Source organism: Nematolebias whitei, chromosome 3 (genome assembly GCF_014905685.2).
Source record: "Nematolebias whitei isolate Nwh7 chromosome 3, NemWhi1, whole genome shotgun sequence".
NCBI classification, from domain to species: domain Eukaryota; kingdom Metazoa; phylum Chordata; class Actinopteri; order Cyprinodontiformes; family Rivulidae; genus Nematolebias; species Nematolebias whitei.
The window spans coordinates 55,508,009-55,527,923 of NC_056500.1; the positions used below are offsets into that span (position 1 = coordinate 55,508,009).

Consider the following 19,915-nt stretch of genomic DNA (forward strand, 5'->3'; position numbering starts at 1 on the left):
GGGGGGGGGGGGGGGGTCTCCTGATTTGAAAGATCAGCGTCCTACTCAGAAACCCACACTTGGTCCCACTCAATAACCCTTTGTTTGTTCTCGGCTTTTGTAGTGCAGCGTGGTTGCGAGGCTCTGAGAGGGCAAAATTGGCAAACAGCCTGGAAGACATCTATGTGTGAGTGCTTTTCATCATTTCTGACCACATCGAGATACCGTGGCAAGATATTATCATTATTCTTTCCACGGTGCCGCATCTGTAAAGTATGTGACTCTCAGAGCTCCCACTCTCACATGCAACTATGTTGTTTTCAACAGGGAGCACATGGGTGAGAGCATCCTCTACCTGTGGGTGGAACAAATCAGAGACTTTCTTGTGGAGAAGTCCTACAGCTCTGAAGCAGGTGATGTGAGAAATTAAATTCAGGCATGAAGCCACACTTCCAGCAGCTGGCCAGTTGAAATGATGCTCGTCTCGATCTCCATCTTTTATAGCATTCACTACTTTAATTTGACAGCTTGCACAAGGCTGCTTCTCCAAGTGCAAAGGTTCTATAGCACCTGTACTTGGCTTCTAAGAAGCAAGACTTTCTTGTTATCTTACAAAAAATATTACAACTTCGGCTGATTTTTTGCTCGTTATTTATTTATTTTTTCATTCAACCTTTATTTATACGGGTTAGTCTCATTGAGCCACGAGGACTCATTTACCGGAACAAGAGGGACCTGTTTCAGACAGAACATATAAAGTACAGACAACAATAATAATAAACAATAACAATAAACTATAGTAAAAATGCAGTTAAATAAAAGTAGTGATATAAGCACGGTGGCGCGACTGCTAGAGCTGCTGCCTCTCAGCGAGCAGGTTCCCGGTTCAAATCCCAGTCTGGGGGCCTTTCTGGGTGGAGTTTACATGAGTACCCAGAGAAAACCCACACATGCACGGAGAGAGTGCATGTGTGGGTTTTCTCCAGGTGCTCCAGTTTCCTCCCACAGACCAAAAACATGCATGCTAGGCTGATTGGTAACTTTAAATTGTCTCTAGGTGTGAGTGAGAGAGTGAATGGCTGTTTGTCTCTGTGATGGGTGTCTCTCAGGGTGTCCCCCACCCCTCGCACAGAGACTGCTGGACATGGGTGCCGGCGACCCCCTTGACCCAAAATGGAAGAATCGGGTAAAAGATAATGGATGGATATAAAACAGGGTGAAATACAGAAACATGAACATATCTGCTTTGATTTTTCCATTGACATTATCAAATGTTTAAAATCCCCTAAAGAAATTAAGGTGGACAACTTCAGTTTCTGTTGCAAGGTGTTCCAGATTACAGGAGCTGAGTAGGAAAAGGCCTTTTTTCCAAGGTCAGTCCGCACTGAGGGAACGCTGCAGGTAATGATGGCCTGAGAGCACATGTTATTCATTCATTCATTCAACCTTTATTTAAACTGATAAGTCACATTGAGCCTAGAAGACTCATTTACAAGTGAGATCTGTTTAGACAAACAAAAAGTAGTGAAACTGGAACATGTAGGGATTGTTAACCTGTAACTGCACTGACGGTGTGACGTGGGAGGAGATATAAGAAGGTAGCAGACCAAGGAGGGATTTATAGATGAAAATGAACCTGTGAGAGAGTCTACGTGTAGATAATGATGACCAACTGACCAGTGAGTACAGAGTACAGTGATGGGTACGGTAGTTGCAACCAGTTACAAATCTTAGCGCACCATTATTATCTGTTATCTGTCCAGTTCTTGACCAACGTATTGTGTGATCTGCCTTTGAAAATATGTGGAAAGACAACAGGAAGTGTTTCCAACAGATGAACAGTACAAGATCTGACACAACACATGAGACATGGGCAGCTGTGGCTGAGTGGTTAGAGCAGTCGTCCTCCAATGCAAGAGTTGGGAGTTCGATTCCAGCAGCAGTCACATGCCGAAGTGTCCCTGGGCAAGACACTGAACCCCTCATAGCCTCTGATGTGTGTCCCATCAGTGTCTGAATGAGATAAAGCTCTGATTAGTCTTCATACAGATCTAGTAGAGTTCTGTATGAATGGGTAAATGAGGCACAGATTGAAGTGTAAAGAGCTTTGAGTATCTGGATAAGATAGAAAGGTGCTGCATAAGTAAACTATTTACCATTTTACCATTTACATAAATCATAATTCAGCTGACCCTTTACTGGTAAGTAAAGTCTTAGATGATACTGTTGCTTTTTGGGAATCACTTGTTAGATACATTTGGTATTTTTCCTAGATTCACACAAAATTGAAATGAACCTTTTAAAAGCAGAGCTTTTGTCATACATGTGCATCAACACAATGCAAAGGCTGAAAGGAATCAGCAGAAACAGCTGTTGCAGCCTGTCAGTCTGGGAAGTAACGTCATTTTCAAACTATTTGGAGTCCATCAGAGAGAAAGATTATTCAAAAGGGGAAAATATTTAAGACAGCTGCTAGTCTTCCCAAGAGCTGACATCCAAGCAAATTCACCCCAAGGTCAGACTGTGCAATGTGTCACCTCAATACAAGTTCATTTTTCAAGTTTAGAAGCTTTTTATGCCTTAATGATGTTAAGTAGCCTAAAAAAAATAATAATACATTGACAACCCGGGTCGTGTAACCCAGGGTTATACCATCCGGCTCAGCCAGGATAAAGGGAGGTGACATTAAAAGCAGATGGAAATAGATTTGGAATGGTAGAAGTGATTTGTCCAGTTAAACAAACAAAACTGAACAAAAAGAGAGTACCGTAATTTTAAAGTACTAATTATCTATTATATTTTACAAATATAACTTCTAACAAAAGCAATAAATAGTAAATTGGCTGTACTTATACGGCACCTTTCTATCTAATTAAGATACTTAAAGCACTTCACACTACAATCTGTGCCCTCATGTACCCATTCATACAGCACTCTACTACATGGCTATTCAACTAAACTACTCAGGGGGCCACAATTACTGAAAACCAGCAGTTCAGGGGCCAGACATCTAGCAATTAGTCATTATGCAAATTAACCAAGTACAGTTATAATCCGTTACCTTTTTTAAATTCATTTATTTTGCTGCATTGAATCATAAATGCAATAAACGTGTAGATAATTATGACCAACTGAATATAGCGTTCACCCAAAAGTGTAATTCAAAGAAATTACATTTCAAGATTTAGTTTCTTGCTATAAAAGTAGTGATTATTCTGATGCAAAACAATATTAAAAACAAAAATAACACACTATGCTATATTTTTAATATAACAAAGTTGTATAATAGCAAAAAATAAAAATTATATATAATGTGTTCAGTGATAAACTTGGGCTCCTGTCACTTTAATCACATTTGTTGGGTTTGACATTTTCTATTTATGACCTCTTTAGTCACTAAAAGTACTTGGACAGTAAAAACAGCAGGACATGTGATGATTCAGGCAAAAAAGACAAACGTGATTGACAGACTCAATGCCAAAAGCATGATTTATTTTCACATTTGAGCATTTCTTAAGTTACATTTATCTAATTTCTGTAAGACTGACACTCACGGAGAGAATATCATGAGTTTTTTGAAAAAAAAAAAAAAAAAGAAGGTAAACAGAGACACGCGAACAGGAGTTGCTATATTTGTTGCCCCCCATCTGGGTGCCTGTACGTTGGTGTTCACCCTGGTGAACAAGAGGGTAGCCTCCCTCCGCCTACGTGTGGAGGGACAGAGTCTGACTGTTGTTTGTGCTTATGCATCAAACAGCAGTTCAGATTACCCACCCTTTTTGGAGTCCTTGGAGTGGGTACTGGAGAGTGCCCCTCCTGCTCCTGACTTCAGTGCTCACGTGGGCAATGACGGTGAGACCTGGAGGGGTGTGGTTGGGAGGAATGACCCCCCTGATCTGAACCAGAGTGGTGTTTTGTTATTGGACTTCTGTGCTCATCATGGATTGTCCATAATGAACACCACGTTCAAGCATAAGGGTGTCCATATGTGCTCTTGGCACCAGGACACCCTAGGCTGCAGTTCGATGATTGACTTTGTTGTCGTCTCATCTGATCTGCAGCCGCATGTCTTGGACTCTCAGGTGAAGAGGTGTGGAGCTGTCCACTGACCACTGCCTGGTGGTGAGTTGGCTCTGATAGTGGGGGAGGATGCTGGTCAGACCTGGCAGGACCAAACGTATTGTGAGGGTCTGCTAGGAACATCTGGCAGAGTCTCCCGCGAGACGGAGCTTGTAACTCCCACCTCCGGGAGAACTTCAAACACATACCGGGGTAGGTGGGGGACATTGATTCTGAGTGGGCCATGTTCCGCACCTCCGTTGTCGAGGCGTCTTATTGGAGCTGTGGCCGCAAGGTTGTCGTGCCTGTTGAGGCAGCAACTCTTTTACCTGGTGGTGGACAACAGCAGTGAGGGATGCTGTCAGGCTGAAGAAGGAGTCCTATCAAGCCTTTTTGACCTGTGGGACACCGGAAGCAGCTGATGGTACCGGCAGTCCAAGCAGCATGCAACTCAGGTGGTTGCTGAGGCCAAAACTCAGATGTTTGAGGAGTTCTGAGAGGCCATGGAGAATGAATTCTGTATGGCTTCAAGGCAATTCTGGTCTACCATCTGGCATCTTGGGATGGATGGGTGGGTGGTTGTGTGTGTGTGTGTGTGTGTGGGGGGGGAGCAGTACACCACCAACACTGTTTAAAGTGGGGGTGGTGTGCTGCTGACCTCAACTTGGGACGTTGTGGGTCAATGGGCAGAGTACTTCAAAGACATCCTCAATCCCACCAGCATGTCTTCCACTGAATAACTGGAGCCTGGGGACTTTGGGTCGGGCTCTCCAATCTCTGGTGCTGAGGTCACCGATGTGGTTAAAAAGTTCCTCAGTGGCAGGACCCCGGGGGTGGATGAGATCCACCAGGAGTTCCTTAAGGCTCTGGATGTTGTGGGTTTGTGTTGGCTTACACAACTCTGCAATATTGTGTGGACATCAGGGGCAGTACCTCTGGATTGGCAGACCAGGGTGGTGGTTCCCCTATTCAAAATGGGGGACCGTAGAGTGTGTTCCAACTACAGGGGGATCACGCTCTTAAGCCTCCCTGGTAAGGGTACATCGGATAGTTAAACCTCGGATTCAGGAGGAACAGTGTGGCTTTTGTTCTGGTCGTGGAACACTGGACTAGCTCTACACCCTCTACTGGAGGGTGCGTGGGAGTTTGCTCAACCGGTCTACATGTACTTTGTAGGCTTGGAGAATGCGTTTGACCACGTCCCTCGGGCAACCCTGTCGGGGTACTCCTTGAGTATGCGGTACCAGGCCCTTTGATACGGGCTGTTAGGTCCCTGTATGACTGGTGTCAGAGCTTGGTTCACATTGCCAGCAGTAAGTCGGGCTCATTCCCAGTGAGAGTTGGACTCCGTCAAGGTTGCCCTTTGTCACTGATTCTGTTCATAACTTTTATGGATATAGTTTTTAGGTGTAGCCAAGGTATTAAGGGGGATCTGTTTTGGTGGCCTTAGGATTACTTCTCTACTTTTTGCAGATGATGTGGCCCTATTGGCTTCACCAGGCCATGATCTACAGCTTTCGCTGGAGCGGTTGTCACCAAGTGTGACGTGGCCGGGATGAGAATCTGTTTCTTCAAATCCAAGCCATGGTTTTGAGCGGGAAAAGGGTAGAGTGCCTTCTCTGGGTCTGCCCCAAATAGAGAAGTTTAATTATCTCGGGGTCTTCTTCACAAATGAGGGAAAAATAGAGCGATAGATCGATAGGCAGATAGGTGTGTCATATGCAGTGAAGCGGGCGTTGTACCAGTCTGTCGTGGTGAAGTGAGAGCTGAGTCAAAAGGTGAAGCTCTCAATTTACCGGTCAATCTACGTTCCTACCCTCATCTATGGTCATGAGCTTTGGGTCATGACCGAAAGAACGAGATCACTGATACAAGCGGCCGAAATGAGTTTTCTCCGCAGGGTGTCTGGGCTCTCCCTTAGAAATAGGGTGAGAAGCTCAGTCATCTGGGAGGGACTTAAGAGTAGAGCCGCTGCTTCCTCATGTCAAGAGGAGCTAGTTGAGGTGGCTCGGGCATCTGGTTAGGATGCCTCCTGAACGCCTCCCTGGTGAGGTGTTCTGGACACGTCCCACTGGGTGGAGACCCAGAGGAAGACCCAGGACACGCTGAAGGCACTATGTTTCTCGGCTGGCCTGGGAATACCTTGGGATTCCTCCGGAGGAGAGGGCCAAATGGCTGGGGAGAGGGAAGTCTGGGCCTCCCTACTTAGGCTGCTACCCCCGTGACCCAACCTTGGATAAGCGGAAGAAAATGGATGGATAGATGAATGGATGGAGAGACACACCCTTGCAAAAATCTGGAGCAAACAAATAATTGTCTTTAGGTGTTAATCTTACTCAATTTCAAAGAATTGAAACAGCAACTTCTCCCATGAAAACACACCATTAGGCTGTGCATGCTCCTGCGGTGGACACTTTTTGGCAGACCATCACTTTAAGGCACAACACTGGCTCTGTTGTGTTTACTCTCAGATAAAAATGTGACAATTTATTTTTCTGATGCATGCTCATTAATGACAATTTAGTATTTAATGGTATTTTACAAATCTCTTGATGAAGTACACAGCCCTGATTAACAACTAAAGTAAGATAAATAATACAACCCTTTTAAACTAAGAAACAATCAAAAGCATACAAAATGGTGAGCTGCTCTGTCTCAATTACAGCTGCCCTAATTGTCAGGAGAGTTGGGTTTAAATAGACAGGCCTCTTCTGTGGTTGGAGAAGCAGGAGGTGAATAATCCAACCAGAATGCAGATGGATGTCCATCAGGAGGAGTCAGGAGAGGCCAGCCAGTCCCAGATGAGCCACAGCACCAACCACCAACCTGCAACTACAGTGTCTCTCAAAATAAACATAACAATAGTCATGTATTGGTCTGACAAAGAGAGAAAAAAAGTTTAGAAAGACTTTCAGAAATCAACAAAGTCCATGCTTAATAATCCAGGTATACAACCCAACAATTTTCAGTCAAGTCATCTAGACAGTTTCTTTTTTTTGTGTGCTGAAATGTTTCACCTTCCATCCAGAAGGCTTCATCAGTCAAGGAAACGCACAACACAAAACTGATTCTTCCCCCAACAGCTTACTCCAAAGTGGAACAAACCAGTTATGTTGGTGCTAAAATGGTCTCTTTGGCACGCCCCCTCCTCTGGCCCTCTCCCTCATCAACAGTCATGTCAAACTGGTTCAAAACCATCAAAGTCCATGCTCAATAAACCAGGTATACAATCCAACAATTTCAGGTCATCTGGACAGTTTCTTTTTTCTTTTTTTGGTTGTTGTGCTGAAACGTTTCACCTTCCATCCAGAAGGCTTCATCAGTCAAGGATTTTTTTCAGAAATACTGAAAAAAACATTTAGATTCCTTTTATATAATATTTTTATTTCCATTGTTTTACCAGGAGAAACTCACTGAGATTAAAAACCTCATTTACAAGAATGTCTTGGTCAAACTGACAGTAAAATACAAAGTTTCATCAAACCCTTTACGACAGTAACAGGATTTAAATAAAATAAAATATATGCCTCAAAATAGTGTGCATTTGTAAATTACCCCCCCCCCCCCCCAAAATATATATATTCAAATCAGAGAATAAACTTGATGTCCATTACAAAAAATGTCTGGCTGATTGGAAGCAGAATAGAAAAGCTGGAATAATTGGTTTGTTTTACATAAAGCTTAATTTTACAAAATGGTGTAACTTTTTCGCAAAATATGAATCAATGTTGGATCTGTTTAAGTCCACTGCTGCCATGAAAGGCTGGTGATCATGTAAATGTGTATGTGTGTGTGTGTGTGTGTGTGTGCATTTCTTTGCATGTACATTTGTTTGTAAAATATCTCATTAACCATTAGACAGATTTTTCTGATACTTTGTCAAAGCAAGTCTGTAAGGTTTGGCTCTATACCCAGATACCCTGGGGCAAAAAGTATTTTGTCAGCCACTGATTGTGCAAGTTCTCCTACTTAGGAAGGTGAGATAGGTCTGTAATATTCATCATAGGTACATTTGAACTATGAGACAAAATGAGGAGAAAAAAACTCTAGGAAATCACATTGTAGGATTTTTAAAGAATTTATTTGGAAATTATGGTGGAAAATAAGTATTTGGTCAATAATACAAGTACAACTCAATACTTTGTAACATAACCTTTGTTGGCAATGACAGAGGTCAAATATTTCCTGTAATTCTTCACACACTGTAGCTGGTATTTTGGCTCATTCCTCCATGCAGATCTCCTCTGGAGCAGTGATGTTTTGGGGCTGTCGCTGTGCACCACGGACTGTCAACTCCCGCCACAAATTTTCTATGGGGTTGAGGTCAGGAGACACTTCAGGACCTTGAAATGCTTTTTATGGAGCCACTCCTTCGTTGCCTGAGCTGTGTGTTTGGGATCATTGTCATGCTGGACGACCCAGCCACGTTCCATCTTTAATGCTCTCACTGATGGAAGGTGGTTTTGGCTTAAAATCTCAAGATACATGGCCCCATTCATTCTTCCCTTAACACAGCTCAAGCCCCCAGTATATTCCCGCATACGTCCATACGCAGAGGTACGCACGTACGTACGCAGAGGTACGAGCGTACCCCCCAGGGCATGTCCGTGCAAAGCTCAATTTTTATGACCGCGTACGCGGTGTCGCACAATAAACTGCTCAGCGACGGACTGTTTTGTATGTGATACCAATGTATTAAATTCCCCTTCTTCATCTCTGATCTGGCCTTTTCTTTTGTTTTTTGCCAAGAGGCAGTGATCTCTTCCTCCTCCATTGATGCCATGACTGAAATGGTGAGAAATGAAAGAATTTGTCATGAGCTAATTAAACTCAAGTCCAGCGTGGCTGTGGGAGGGTCTGGAGATTTCCTGGTGGACTGGTCTGATGTGTGGGCTGCAGGGCCAGCGCTCCTTGTTTTTTTTTTTTGTTTGTTTTTTTAGATCTTTTTATTAACACATAAACACAGAACACTGCTGAGGCTGCCAGCGCTTGTTTTTTCCCCCCCGACCTGTCAATCAATCCAGTAGGCGTGTCAGCAAATGACCATTCGGCGACCTCAATTTGTCCCGAAGGTAAACGCCCCTTGTCTGTGAAGCTGCTCTGCTCTGCTCAGGGTGTACGCTAGAGTATCAAGTCTGAACCCTCTGCGTACAGTACACGCATATGTACGCGTGAACGGACGTACGCAGGAGCATACTGGGGGCTTCAGTCATCCTGTCCCCTTTGCACAAAAACAGCCCCAAAGCATATTTCCACCCCCATGCTTCACAGTAGGTATGGTGTTCTTGTGATGCAACTCAGCGTTCTTCTCCCTCCATACATGACGAGTTGAGTTTTTACCAAAAAGTTCTATTTTAGTTTCATCTGACCACATGATATTCTCCCATTTCTCTTCTGGATCATCAATATGCTCTCTGGCAAACTTCAGACAGGCCTGGACATGCACTGGCTTAAACAGGGGGACATGCCTGGCACTGCAGGATTCGAGTCCCTCTGTGTATGTTACTGATGGTAGCCTTTGGTCTTTGGTCTCAGATCTCTGCAGGTCATTCATCGGGACCCTCCATGTAGTTCTGGGATTTTTGTACACCATTCTCATGATAATTTTGAACCCATAGGATGAGATCTTGCATGGGGCCCCAGATTGAGGGAGATTATCAATGGACTTGTCTTGACATGAACCGGATTTAGGGATTCGAACCAGATCACAGACAGCAGGAAGGTTTAAAAGATTTATTAATAAACTGCTTCTGGTGGAGGTCTTAGTCCTTGGGCCAGCACAATCTGAAGAGATAGCAAAGTTAATGAACAGGAGTTCAATTGTAATTCTCAGATTGTTCTGATGACAGTCACCAACCTTCACAGACAGATGAGGGAGCGGTTCCTTGAAGGAGTTGGTTCTGGTCACTTCACCGGTGGTGAAGATGAGCTGGTTTTGAGACTGAGCTGAGCAGCGAGAAGCAAGGGGAGAAATCCAAATGGCAGGTTCAGAAAAACAGACAAGGTCGATACACGGGTGGTCAGAGATCCGAAGCCTAACTTGAGACAAGATCCAAAAATTGTGGTCGTTATAGAGGAAGCCGAGGTCATATCCATAAGCAGAGCAGATAATCCAAAACAGACAGGCAGAGAGCAAGGCGAGGAATCTGTGGGGCAGGCGTGAGGTCAAAACCAGGCAGACAAACGAGACATGGCATGAACGCTGGACATTTACTCACTGTGAGGCTTTCAATAATCTGGCACTGAGCAGAGTGGCTGTGGGGTTAAGGTACAGGAAGAAACAGGTGAGCTGCATGAGGGCTGATTGCAGTGACTCAGCAGAGTGGGTGTGGTTAAGTGAGCAGAGCAGGAAGTGCAGCAGGATGGGTGATAGGCATTACAGAGACTTTGTAACATAAACCAGGGCATGAATGAAAAGAGAAACATGGCAGGTTGGAGCAGAAACGTGACATGGCTTCCATTTTCTTACAATTGCTCCCACAGTTGATTTATTCACACCAACCTGCTGCCTATTGTACATTCACTCTTCCCAGCCTGGTGCAGGTCTACAATTTTCTTCCTGGTGTCCTTCGGCAGCTCTTTGGTCTTGGCCATGGTTGAGTTTGCAGTCTGACTGTTTGAGGCTGTGGCCAGATGTCTTTTATGCAGATAACGAGGTCAAACGGGTCCATTAATACAGGTAACGAGTGGAGGACAGAAGAGTTTCTTAAAGAAGTTACAGGTCTGCGAGAGCCAGAAATCTTTCTTGTTTGTTATTTACATTTCTTTTCCACCATAATTTACAAATACATTCTTTAAAAATCCTACAATATGATTTCCTGGATTATTTTTCCTTATTTTGTTTCTCATAGTTAAGTGTACCTATCATGAAAATTACAGCCCTCTCTCGTCTTTCTAAGTAGGAGAACTTGCACAATCAGTTGTTGACTAAATACTTTTTTGCCCCACTGTAGTATGTGAAACGAGAACAAAGACTTCAGGACCAAGAGAGCGTTTTAACAGTGCTTATTTACAAACTACAACTTTTAGAGTCAGTTCAGTTAAAAAAAAAAACCTTTACGGATTGCAAGGCCTTTGATTGTTATCATTCATTTTATTATTAAAACAAAATGTAAGTCATGTTCTCATATTCACAGAATGTGGCAGTGACTTTTTGTGAATTAGGTTGTGTGCAACAAGTTGCTTAAAGGTGCAGGTTGCTAACACAAACGTGCCTTCCCCAGTTCAGATAATGAAGTGTCTTTTGTCTAGATCCAGTAATCTATTTCTTTACCTGCTTTTTATTTTTGTAGTCACGGTGCATGCCGTAGTTTTGGTCGAGACGTTTAAAATTGCTGTGTGGGTGTATAAAGGATGCACAAAGGGGTTTTGTGTATACAATCTAAGTACAACAGGAATTTGTGTGTGACAGAAAGTGTTGGAAAAGTGCTGTGTAAATGCCTCATATTTACCTTTGAAAACAAGCTAAAAAAGAGTGGCCAAATTGTTTGCGGTATGTGTATTTCCTGCTCTCCTGACAAAGGACATAAAATAACTGTCATTATGCCACAACCGGATCAAAACAATGTAGGTGCCACTCCAATTTCCTGATGAATTGACCTTCTGGCCTGTTTCCCACAAACAGCTTGACAGTTACTCCCATTACCTGCCAGACATGCCAATCATGCTGCTCACACCTCCAAATATAGCCATCTTTTAGGTCTAATATCTGCTTATTTGTGGTGTGATTTTCAAAAGAGCAACCAGCATGTTGATCTGAAGGAACAAGAGCTTTTGACATGATAATGATTGTTTTTCTTGCATTTCATTAGACAAGTTGGTGCTTTTTATGCTTTCTGTTGAAGTCAGAGACATTTTACAGCCAGCTCCCACTCCCACTGATATTGTACTTGAAGGCATTTCCACACTTACAAGAAATTTGGAACTAAATCCAAAAATACTCTGGTATGCCCAATTATGGTTGCCATATTTGTACAGGTTTTTTCAAACTCCCAGGCCTGTGCTTTCTGACAGGTTAGAGTACATGTTGTGATCCACATCCTGGTCATTAGATAGCCCACTGTTTCTGGGCTGTTGAAATTATTATCGTAGATCAAATTAAAGCTGCACGAGAGTCCCAGAAACCTCATCTAAATTCCTCTCCCATCTAGATTCTGCTACGATGCTCTTCCGTTAAGCAGCACAACTCTCTGCTGAGATCTGATGCTGTGAAATGTTGGCCACAAAAGGCTTTAAAAAATACATCTGTGAGTGACTGCACTGAATTAAGATCAATATCTTTATAATGCCTTCTGTTACCTTGATAAAATCCGTTGAGTTAAAAAAAAAAAAGGTTTTCTCAATAATAGATTTTCAAAGTGTCACAGTGCATCAAGTGTTTTTTCTTTCTGAGGTTGGGACGGTGGGACGTGTTTCCTCTGCCTCTCTTATCCAACACGGTGGTCTAGAAAAAGTCTCTTTTTTAGCAACAAGTCTGAAAAATATTAATCGTCTTCCCTATTGTAGTACATGAATCAGTGATTCATGGGGTAATAAGTGTAACTAGTCACAGCGCTTCAGCCACCTGGAGTGGGACTGAAGACTTATTCATTCAAATGACAGCCGCATGGTGGGAGAGAGGAAGGAAAGGTGATAAGACTAAAGATCCATATTTCCCATAGAAAAAAAGGAAATGAAAAAGGAAAGGCAATGACGTTGGGGTTGTGGGGGTGGGACAAAAAGGTAAGAGAAAGAAAAGGGTCTGATTTATGAAGTTTGAATGAATGAGACCACGTAGAAGTAAAATGATCTGAAAAACCCATTAGGCAAACAAATATTTGTTCACCTAAATTTGAAAGCCACTTACTTTGACACAGCATGTCTGATTCTAATGAGCTGTGTGTATGTGTGCTTGCATGGGATAAAAATGTAAGAAACGCTCTGCTTTACATCATTAAAGCTAGCATAAAAGATCTCCAGTCCAGCTTTGTCATTTCCTGTTTTTCTTGTGGTCAAATGAGCTTTAGCAGTTTTGATTTTAGAAGGAAAAAAGACTTCTGAACAACATAAAGGCATTAGGTGGTGCTTCCTTTATTTTCAAATCCTAAAGGTTTCATTTATCCTATTATGCATGCAAAACCTGGCACAACCTTCTCTGACCTCTGCTGTTGTCAAGTACAAAGTTGTTGTTTGTTTGTTCTCTTGAAACAAACATGCTTTTTATGATAATGCTGTCTTTGTAGCTCTTCTCTGTGCCCTTGATTGTCTTCCAAAAACTGCTAGTCACCGTCACTGAGCCACACGTTTGCTCTTGTCTCATACTGACTTATGATGATGACTGTGTTTAGTTCTACATTTTAAAATAGTCCTAATTTGTGTAAAGTTTGGTGAAAAATGTTTTAAAGAGTTGCACTAAAATAATTGTATGTTTTTATGTGCTTTAATTATATACACCTGCGCCAGATGGTCAGTGGCTAAATGGTTCAAATAATTTTGGAAGCAAGTAGAAGTTTGTAATGGCTGTAGAAGGTGTATATAATAACTCCATCCATCTATCACCCACTTCCTTTTTGGGTCGTGGGGGTCACTGGAATCCATATGCAGCTATCACTGTGTGAGAGGCAGGGTACACCCTGGACAGGTCTCCAGTCCATCACAGGGCCACATAGAGACAAATGAGACAAACAACCATTCACTCTCTCACTCACACCTAGTGACAAATTAGAGTTACCAATCAGGCTAACATGCATGTTTTTGGTCTGTGGGAGGAAACCGGAGTACCCAGAGAAAACCCACACATGCACAAAGAGAACATACAAACTCCACCCAGAAAGGCCCCAGGCTGGGATTTGAACTGACGACCTTCTCGTTCAGAGGCAACAGCTCTACCAACTGAGCCACCATGCCACAAAAAATAACATAATAACAAAAAAGGAAACTAAAAACAGCAATAATCACAAATGACTATAATGATAAACCAAAAAAATATATATTTTTTAAGGGATAGCTCTAGATGTCCCAAAAAAATTACTTATTTGAACAGGAGGAGGGGTGGGGGTGCAAGATGGAAGAAATTAATAAAAAAAACTACTTAATCGACTAGAGGAAAAAAACAAACACAAAAAGAGTTGAAGTGCACCAGACCTGTCCAGGTAAGAAACAAACATCAAGAAAGCAGCCCTTGCCATGTCTAAACAGGTGTCAAAGTTCAGGTGGACAGCCCTGAGCTCACCCAGGCAAGGAACAGTGGTCGTTTTGGCCGGCAACAGAACTCAGGGGGGTCAGACAAAACTGACACGTGAGAAAGTTTAGGTGATTGGCTCAGGATCCATCCAGACTGGCAAGAGAAATTGAGTGAGAGCTCCCAGTAACTGCCAAGACTGGACCCATGTAAGAGAGGTGCTATTCTCAACTCTCTTGGAGGCAGACAGGAGAAAGGCAGAGAATCAAGGGCTGGAGGTTCTGGGAGGTGACTTGGCTTAAGCCTTTCTGGGACTAGAGTATGTAGCCCCTCAGCAACTGGAATGTGGAGACCTTCATTGACTGGAGCATAGGGAGCGACATAGGCTGGTGGCTGAAGACCCACAGGGACAGGTGGCTGGAAGCCCGGTGGTTGAGATCCATTAAGACTGGTGGTACGAGACCCTCTGCGAGTGGTAAGTGAAGACCCTTGGAGACTAGTGACTGAAGACGCTTTGTGAGTGGTGACCCCTTGGTATGTGGTAACTGGAGGCCCTCGGATACTGGTGAGTCAGTTCCCTTGGAGAAGAGTATAGGGGGCTAGTTTGTCCTTGGCGAGTGGCTTGGCTCTGAAAAAAGGCTCAGCCTTGCTTGGCATGTGGGAGTGGTGGTGTCTCAGCTCACAAGGACTCCTGGGTTCTAAATCACTGATGGATTCAGGAGCTGATTGTAGTTCTGGAGAGGGGCTGAACTCATTATGGTAGCTGGACATGGATTAAACAAACATTTGCTCTTTAAGTATCCTATTTCTGTGAATAAGAGCTATATTCAGCTGTGGCAGCTGTGGCTGAGTTGGGGGCGGCTGTGGCTGAGTGGTTAGAGCAGTCTTCCTTCAGTGCAAGAGTTGGGGGTTAGATTCTACCAGCAGTCATATGCTGAAGTGTCCCTGGGCAAGACACTGAACACCTCATTGCCTCCGATGTGTGTCCCATCAGTGCATGAATGTGATAAAGCACAGATTAATAAAGCTGCATCACTGGTGACCAAGAAGCAGAATACAGATGTGTGTTGGACAACTTTGGAGTGGTGTGGACTGTCAATAAACCAGGTGTCTGTGGTGATAATGCATGAACAGACCACCAGCTTTAAGAAAAATGAAGCCTGATCAAAAGTTCTCCTCAGCAGCAGAAGGACTGAACTCCTGCTTTAAATCAAGCTGAAAATGATAATGTAACCAAAAGAGTTTTACTGTTTTGATAACGTGTAACTAAACTGTTTTACTGTTTTACTAATAATCAACACATAATCAATTAATGGAAGTGTTAATCTTTAAAACATTGTATAATCTTATGTAAGATTGTGTGATTCACTTTTGCTTGTGAAATGGTAAAGTTGAAGAGGCCTCAGTAACAGTGAACATGTCTGAACATGCCTGGGCCTGCTTCGAGCAGTAGGAGGAGAACAAGAAGTCATAGAGTTCAGAACACAGCTCATCTCATGATGACGCATCTTTGAGCAAAACAAGTTCTGGAAAGTACCAGAAAACTGGTCTAAACCGGTTGAGGTGCAAAACAGCAGAGAAGTTACTGGAAAAGAGATGATGTAATTTTCCATAACCCCTCCTTAAGAGGAGGAGGGATGAATGAGTCTTTAAATACAGATTGACCAGAATAAAACTTGGTCAATGCAGAGTCGAAGCTGAACTGAAGAGCCGAGCAGAGGAGATTACAGGCGATGGACAAGCTCGTCGAATCAGAGGAAGCCCAAAAGGAGTTGGATTTTACCAGTTTTGAGACGATGATGGGAGTTAATTCTTTTCTTCACTGACATGGGGTTGGATTTAAGCTTTCTTTCATCAACACTCAAACTGGATGAGTTTCCTACTTCTATTAAATGCTTGACCTGGGCCCGTCCAAAAACTCTGATTCTCTAATTTGGAATAGTTGTACTTGCCTTTGAGGATCGGCCGGTGTCTCTCTCCTAGAGAACTGGAAATTTGCCCTTACCCCACGGTGACTCACTAAGGGTCACCCCAAAATCATGGTAAGCAGACGACCTCATTCTTACTCTGCTCTAATTAAATTATTTCATCAAATTGGAAGAACAGCATACAGAATAAATTTGGGAGTACTAAATTGGTTACTGGTGAGATTTGCTCGAAGGTGCTTCTGGTTCATGAGGGAGTTGAGGGAGAATATCTTTTGGCTTGAGTTGTGAAAGATTTATGTGAAGGCAGTATCTGTAAACCCTCAAGGGCTCTTGAGGTTTAGAATTTCCACAGATAGTAGTCATCGCCTTGTTTAGGGAAGAAAGTGTATCCTATGTACTCATGAAAAATTAATCATTATAAAATTGTGCCTGTTGCTGTACCCCTGCGCAAACTATTGATTAAAAGCAAAGCAAAACGTACAAATCTGGACTGTTATTTCGCCCTTAATGAGCAAAACATGGAAATGCTTGGTTCACTTAACAACACCAATAACAGGAGGTTTTTGTAAAGGTTTCCTAGTTGATAAACAACACCCTTGAGCCCGTTTCCAGGGCCCTAAAGATTACCAGAACAGTTAACAATTGTAACGCTAATGTGAGAGGTGAGCGGCCACAACGCGAGTTTCTCTGGACCAGAAGATCCATTCCCTGCTGCTTGGAGGGTCGAGGTAACAGAGTGAAATTAGGGTGTGACTCACGGATTTAAGGTCGTTAATATTCTGGATGAATCACCTCGCCACAGCCTTAATGAGGCTACTTTAGATAGCTATAGGTAAAACCACGGCGCTGAAGTAAGCCTCCGGACCCCTTGGAGGAGAGGCTGCAAGCAAAGGTGCTTATCGCTACCTCCAGTGGTTACCTTTGCTCATCGGAAAGCAGACATGGCACCCCAGATGGGACTCACACGGTCCCAGAAGTGAAGACGCGCTACAGAGGACTGATAGGTGTCGATAGAGCAGCTCTAGAAAGTGAGGAGCTGTCAGTGACTGGGAGACCCCCCAGTTAGTACCCCCAATAGATCACTAGAGGCTAGTGATCAGTGAAGACCCATTAAGGATCAGTCCTCAGGGGTCGAAAATGTCCCTGACCTCACCCTCAGAAAATGACCTGATAAGTTCAACCACAAGACGACGCAGAAGCGGAGCAGACTCACGAGAGGGACAGCCAAAGAGAGAGACAGTAACAAAAATACAACCCTTAAACATAGAGAGTGAGGAGGATAATGACGAGAGCTCTCAGGGAGAACCAGACGTAGACCCGAGTCAGGAAGACACCGATGACGAAGGTAGTGCCAGTCTAGAATCAATAGCAGGCCAATACGACGGTCCAGTTAAGCCATTAAGAATAGGACAAAGAAAAGGACAAAAGAAGGGAGTAGAAATACTGGACGTACATAGAGTATCAGAAAGGTTAGCCAGGGACTTGAGTTGGGGCCCGGTGCAGGCGAGTGATGGGCGTCGAACTTACATCCCTGAAGCTGGCCAAAATCACTATGACATTCCACCAGTATGGGCAGACAGGTCAGAAGAGACAGTGGAACTGACTGTTAAAGCTAATTTGGGAGAGTGGGCCAACATTTTGATGATGCCCTCATACCCCACCTTAGCAGCCCACAAACCCTTAACCAGTAAGTTCAGGACCGCATACTTAGGAATTGTACATGATGTGATGCTAAGAAGAATGAAAAAGACGGCCTACAAATATGCCCAAGAAACAGAGAAGAAATTGCGAGATGAAATATCGGCCGATGAGGAAGATGATACATACCCGGCCGAGACAAGCCCACCGTATCAAATGCCTGAATCAACCCATGAGCCCAGGAAGGCTAGACAAAACCAAGCCCCAGGCCCAGAAACTGACAGTTATCGTGAGTACAAAAAGCTGAAAACCTTAGTGAGAGAAAAACAACCCCAGGAGACCACCGAAGAATACATCAAGGATGTGTGGCCCATGGTAGTTAGCTCCACTGAGTGTGACGCAGCAAAAAAGTTATGGCTAGGTAATGTCACAACAAACCCAATGAGTAAAGGGGAATCGGCTCAAAGCCAGTATGAGAAACTAGTCCTAGAAGACATGGACGATGAAGACTCTCACATTCAGCGGGCGAGAATGCGCATGGATCAAGGCCAACGCCTTACCCCAGTTTGGTATCAACTTAAACAAGTAATTCCCCCTAAAAGGTATGTTAAAGCCTTAAGGATAGTATCCAAGGGAAGAAGGGGAGAGCTCACCTTTGCCAGAATGCCTCATGAAACAAATGACGCCCAGATAGACCAGGCAGTGAAATCATATGACCTAGAACAGCTGTTCTGGGAGGAAAAGAAGAAAAGCGAGAGCAGGCAAAGCCAAAAACCACCAAAGCTCACACAAAAGGCCCCTCAACAGCCACAATACAGAGAACAGTTCCCGAGACAGCAAGGGACACAATACAGGGAAAGACCACCCAGGCAGTCAGAGCCACAAAATAGGGACCAACAACCAAAACGATTTTCAGCTCCAGCTTCAAACTCCACACCACAGAAAGGAGGTAAATACCTACCCCCGGAAGAATATGCAAAACTGACCCCAGAAGAAAAAAGAGCCCTCCATGAATCCCGTGAGAAAGGGAGTGGAGGGCCAGCTAAATAATGGCAGATAGGTTGCGGGTCACTCTGGAAGATGCCTATTGGGAGGGGGACGAAATCTACACTAAAGTAGAGGGAGAACCTTACCTAATAGATTCCGGAGCAGAGGTGTCCATGACCCGCAGAAACCTAAAAACAGTAGGACACCTGACAGTTCAGTTAGCAAACGGAAAAATTGAAACAATGCCTTACGGGTTATGGCAAGGAATTGTGTGGATAAAAGGGCCTTATAACCTTATGACAATTACCGATCTAAAAGAACTAAAGAAACCAAAAAAGAATCGAAGAGCCTTAAATAGAAGGTTAGAGAAGTTAAAATCTAGGCTAGTAAAAATAGGGTTCACACACAAACAAAGTGAGTCCGAAGACTGGTATAAACCTGTAAATATCCCTGAAGTGACAAAACAAAAAATAGATGAGAGTGACTTCTCCCCGGCTGGGAAAGAGAAGTTAAAACAAATATTAGAGAAAGCCTCAATAGCCAGATTTAAAAATGATTGTGGAGACCTAGGCCCAAAGTTTGTACATATAATCGAAGGAGGAGTTCACCCACCAGTAAGACAATATCCCCTGAATCCAGGAGCAGTGGAGGAAATGAACAAAATTGTGAAAGAATTAGGAGCGTTAGGAATTATTAGGGAAGAAACAAACCCCATAACTAACAGCCCAATCCAAGCAGTTAAGAAACCCGAATCAGCAGGAGGAGGGTGGCGACCAGTGATTAATTTCAAAGCCCTTAACAGACGAACAGTAGCCAACAGAGCGAGTCTAATCAACCCGCAGGGCACCCTAAAAACTCTACAAGTGAAAAAGTACAAATCTTGCATGATTTAGCAAACGGATTTTTCTCTCTTAGGCTGGCAAAACAATCACAGGGAAAGACAGCTTTTACCCACCAGGGAAAAAGTTATGTTTGGCAGCGGCTACCGCAGGGATATAAAAACTCTCCTAATGTATTTCAGTCGGTCGTGATGGACGTGCTCAAAGACTTAGGCGCCACAATTTACATCGACGATGTGTTTATCGCAGATGACACGGAGGAAGAGCACCTGGAGAGGTTAGCTAAAGTGGTGCAGCGAGTCACAGAGGCAGGATTGAAACTGAAT

General features: G+C 43.5%; 1 protein-coding gene across 1 annotated transcript in view; it reads left to right on the forward strand.

Moving 5' to 3' along the window:
- The window catches only part of impact (impact RWD domain protein), a 119,650-nt gene that overhangs the window by 4,920 nt on the left and 94,815 nt on the right, over positions 1-19,915 (forward strand). The window contains exons 4-5 of the mRNA XM_037675044.1: positions 104-166; positions 307-392. Coding sequence (XP_037530972.1) covers positions 104-166; positions 307-392 — 149 coding nt within the window. The remainder of the gene's footprint in view (positions 1-103; positions 167-306; positions 393-19,915) is intronic.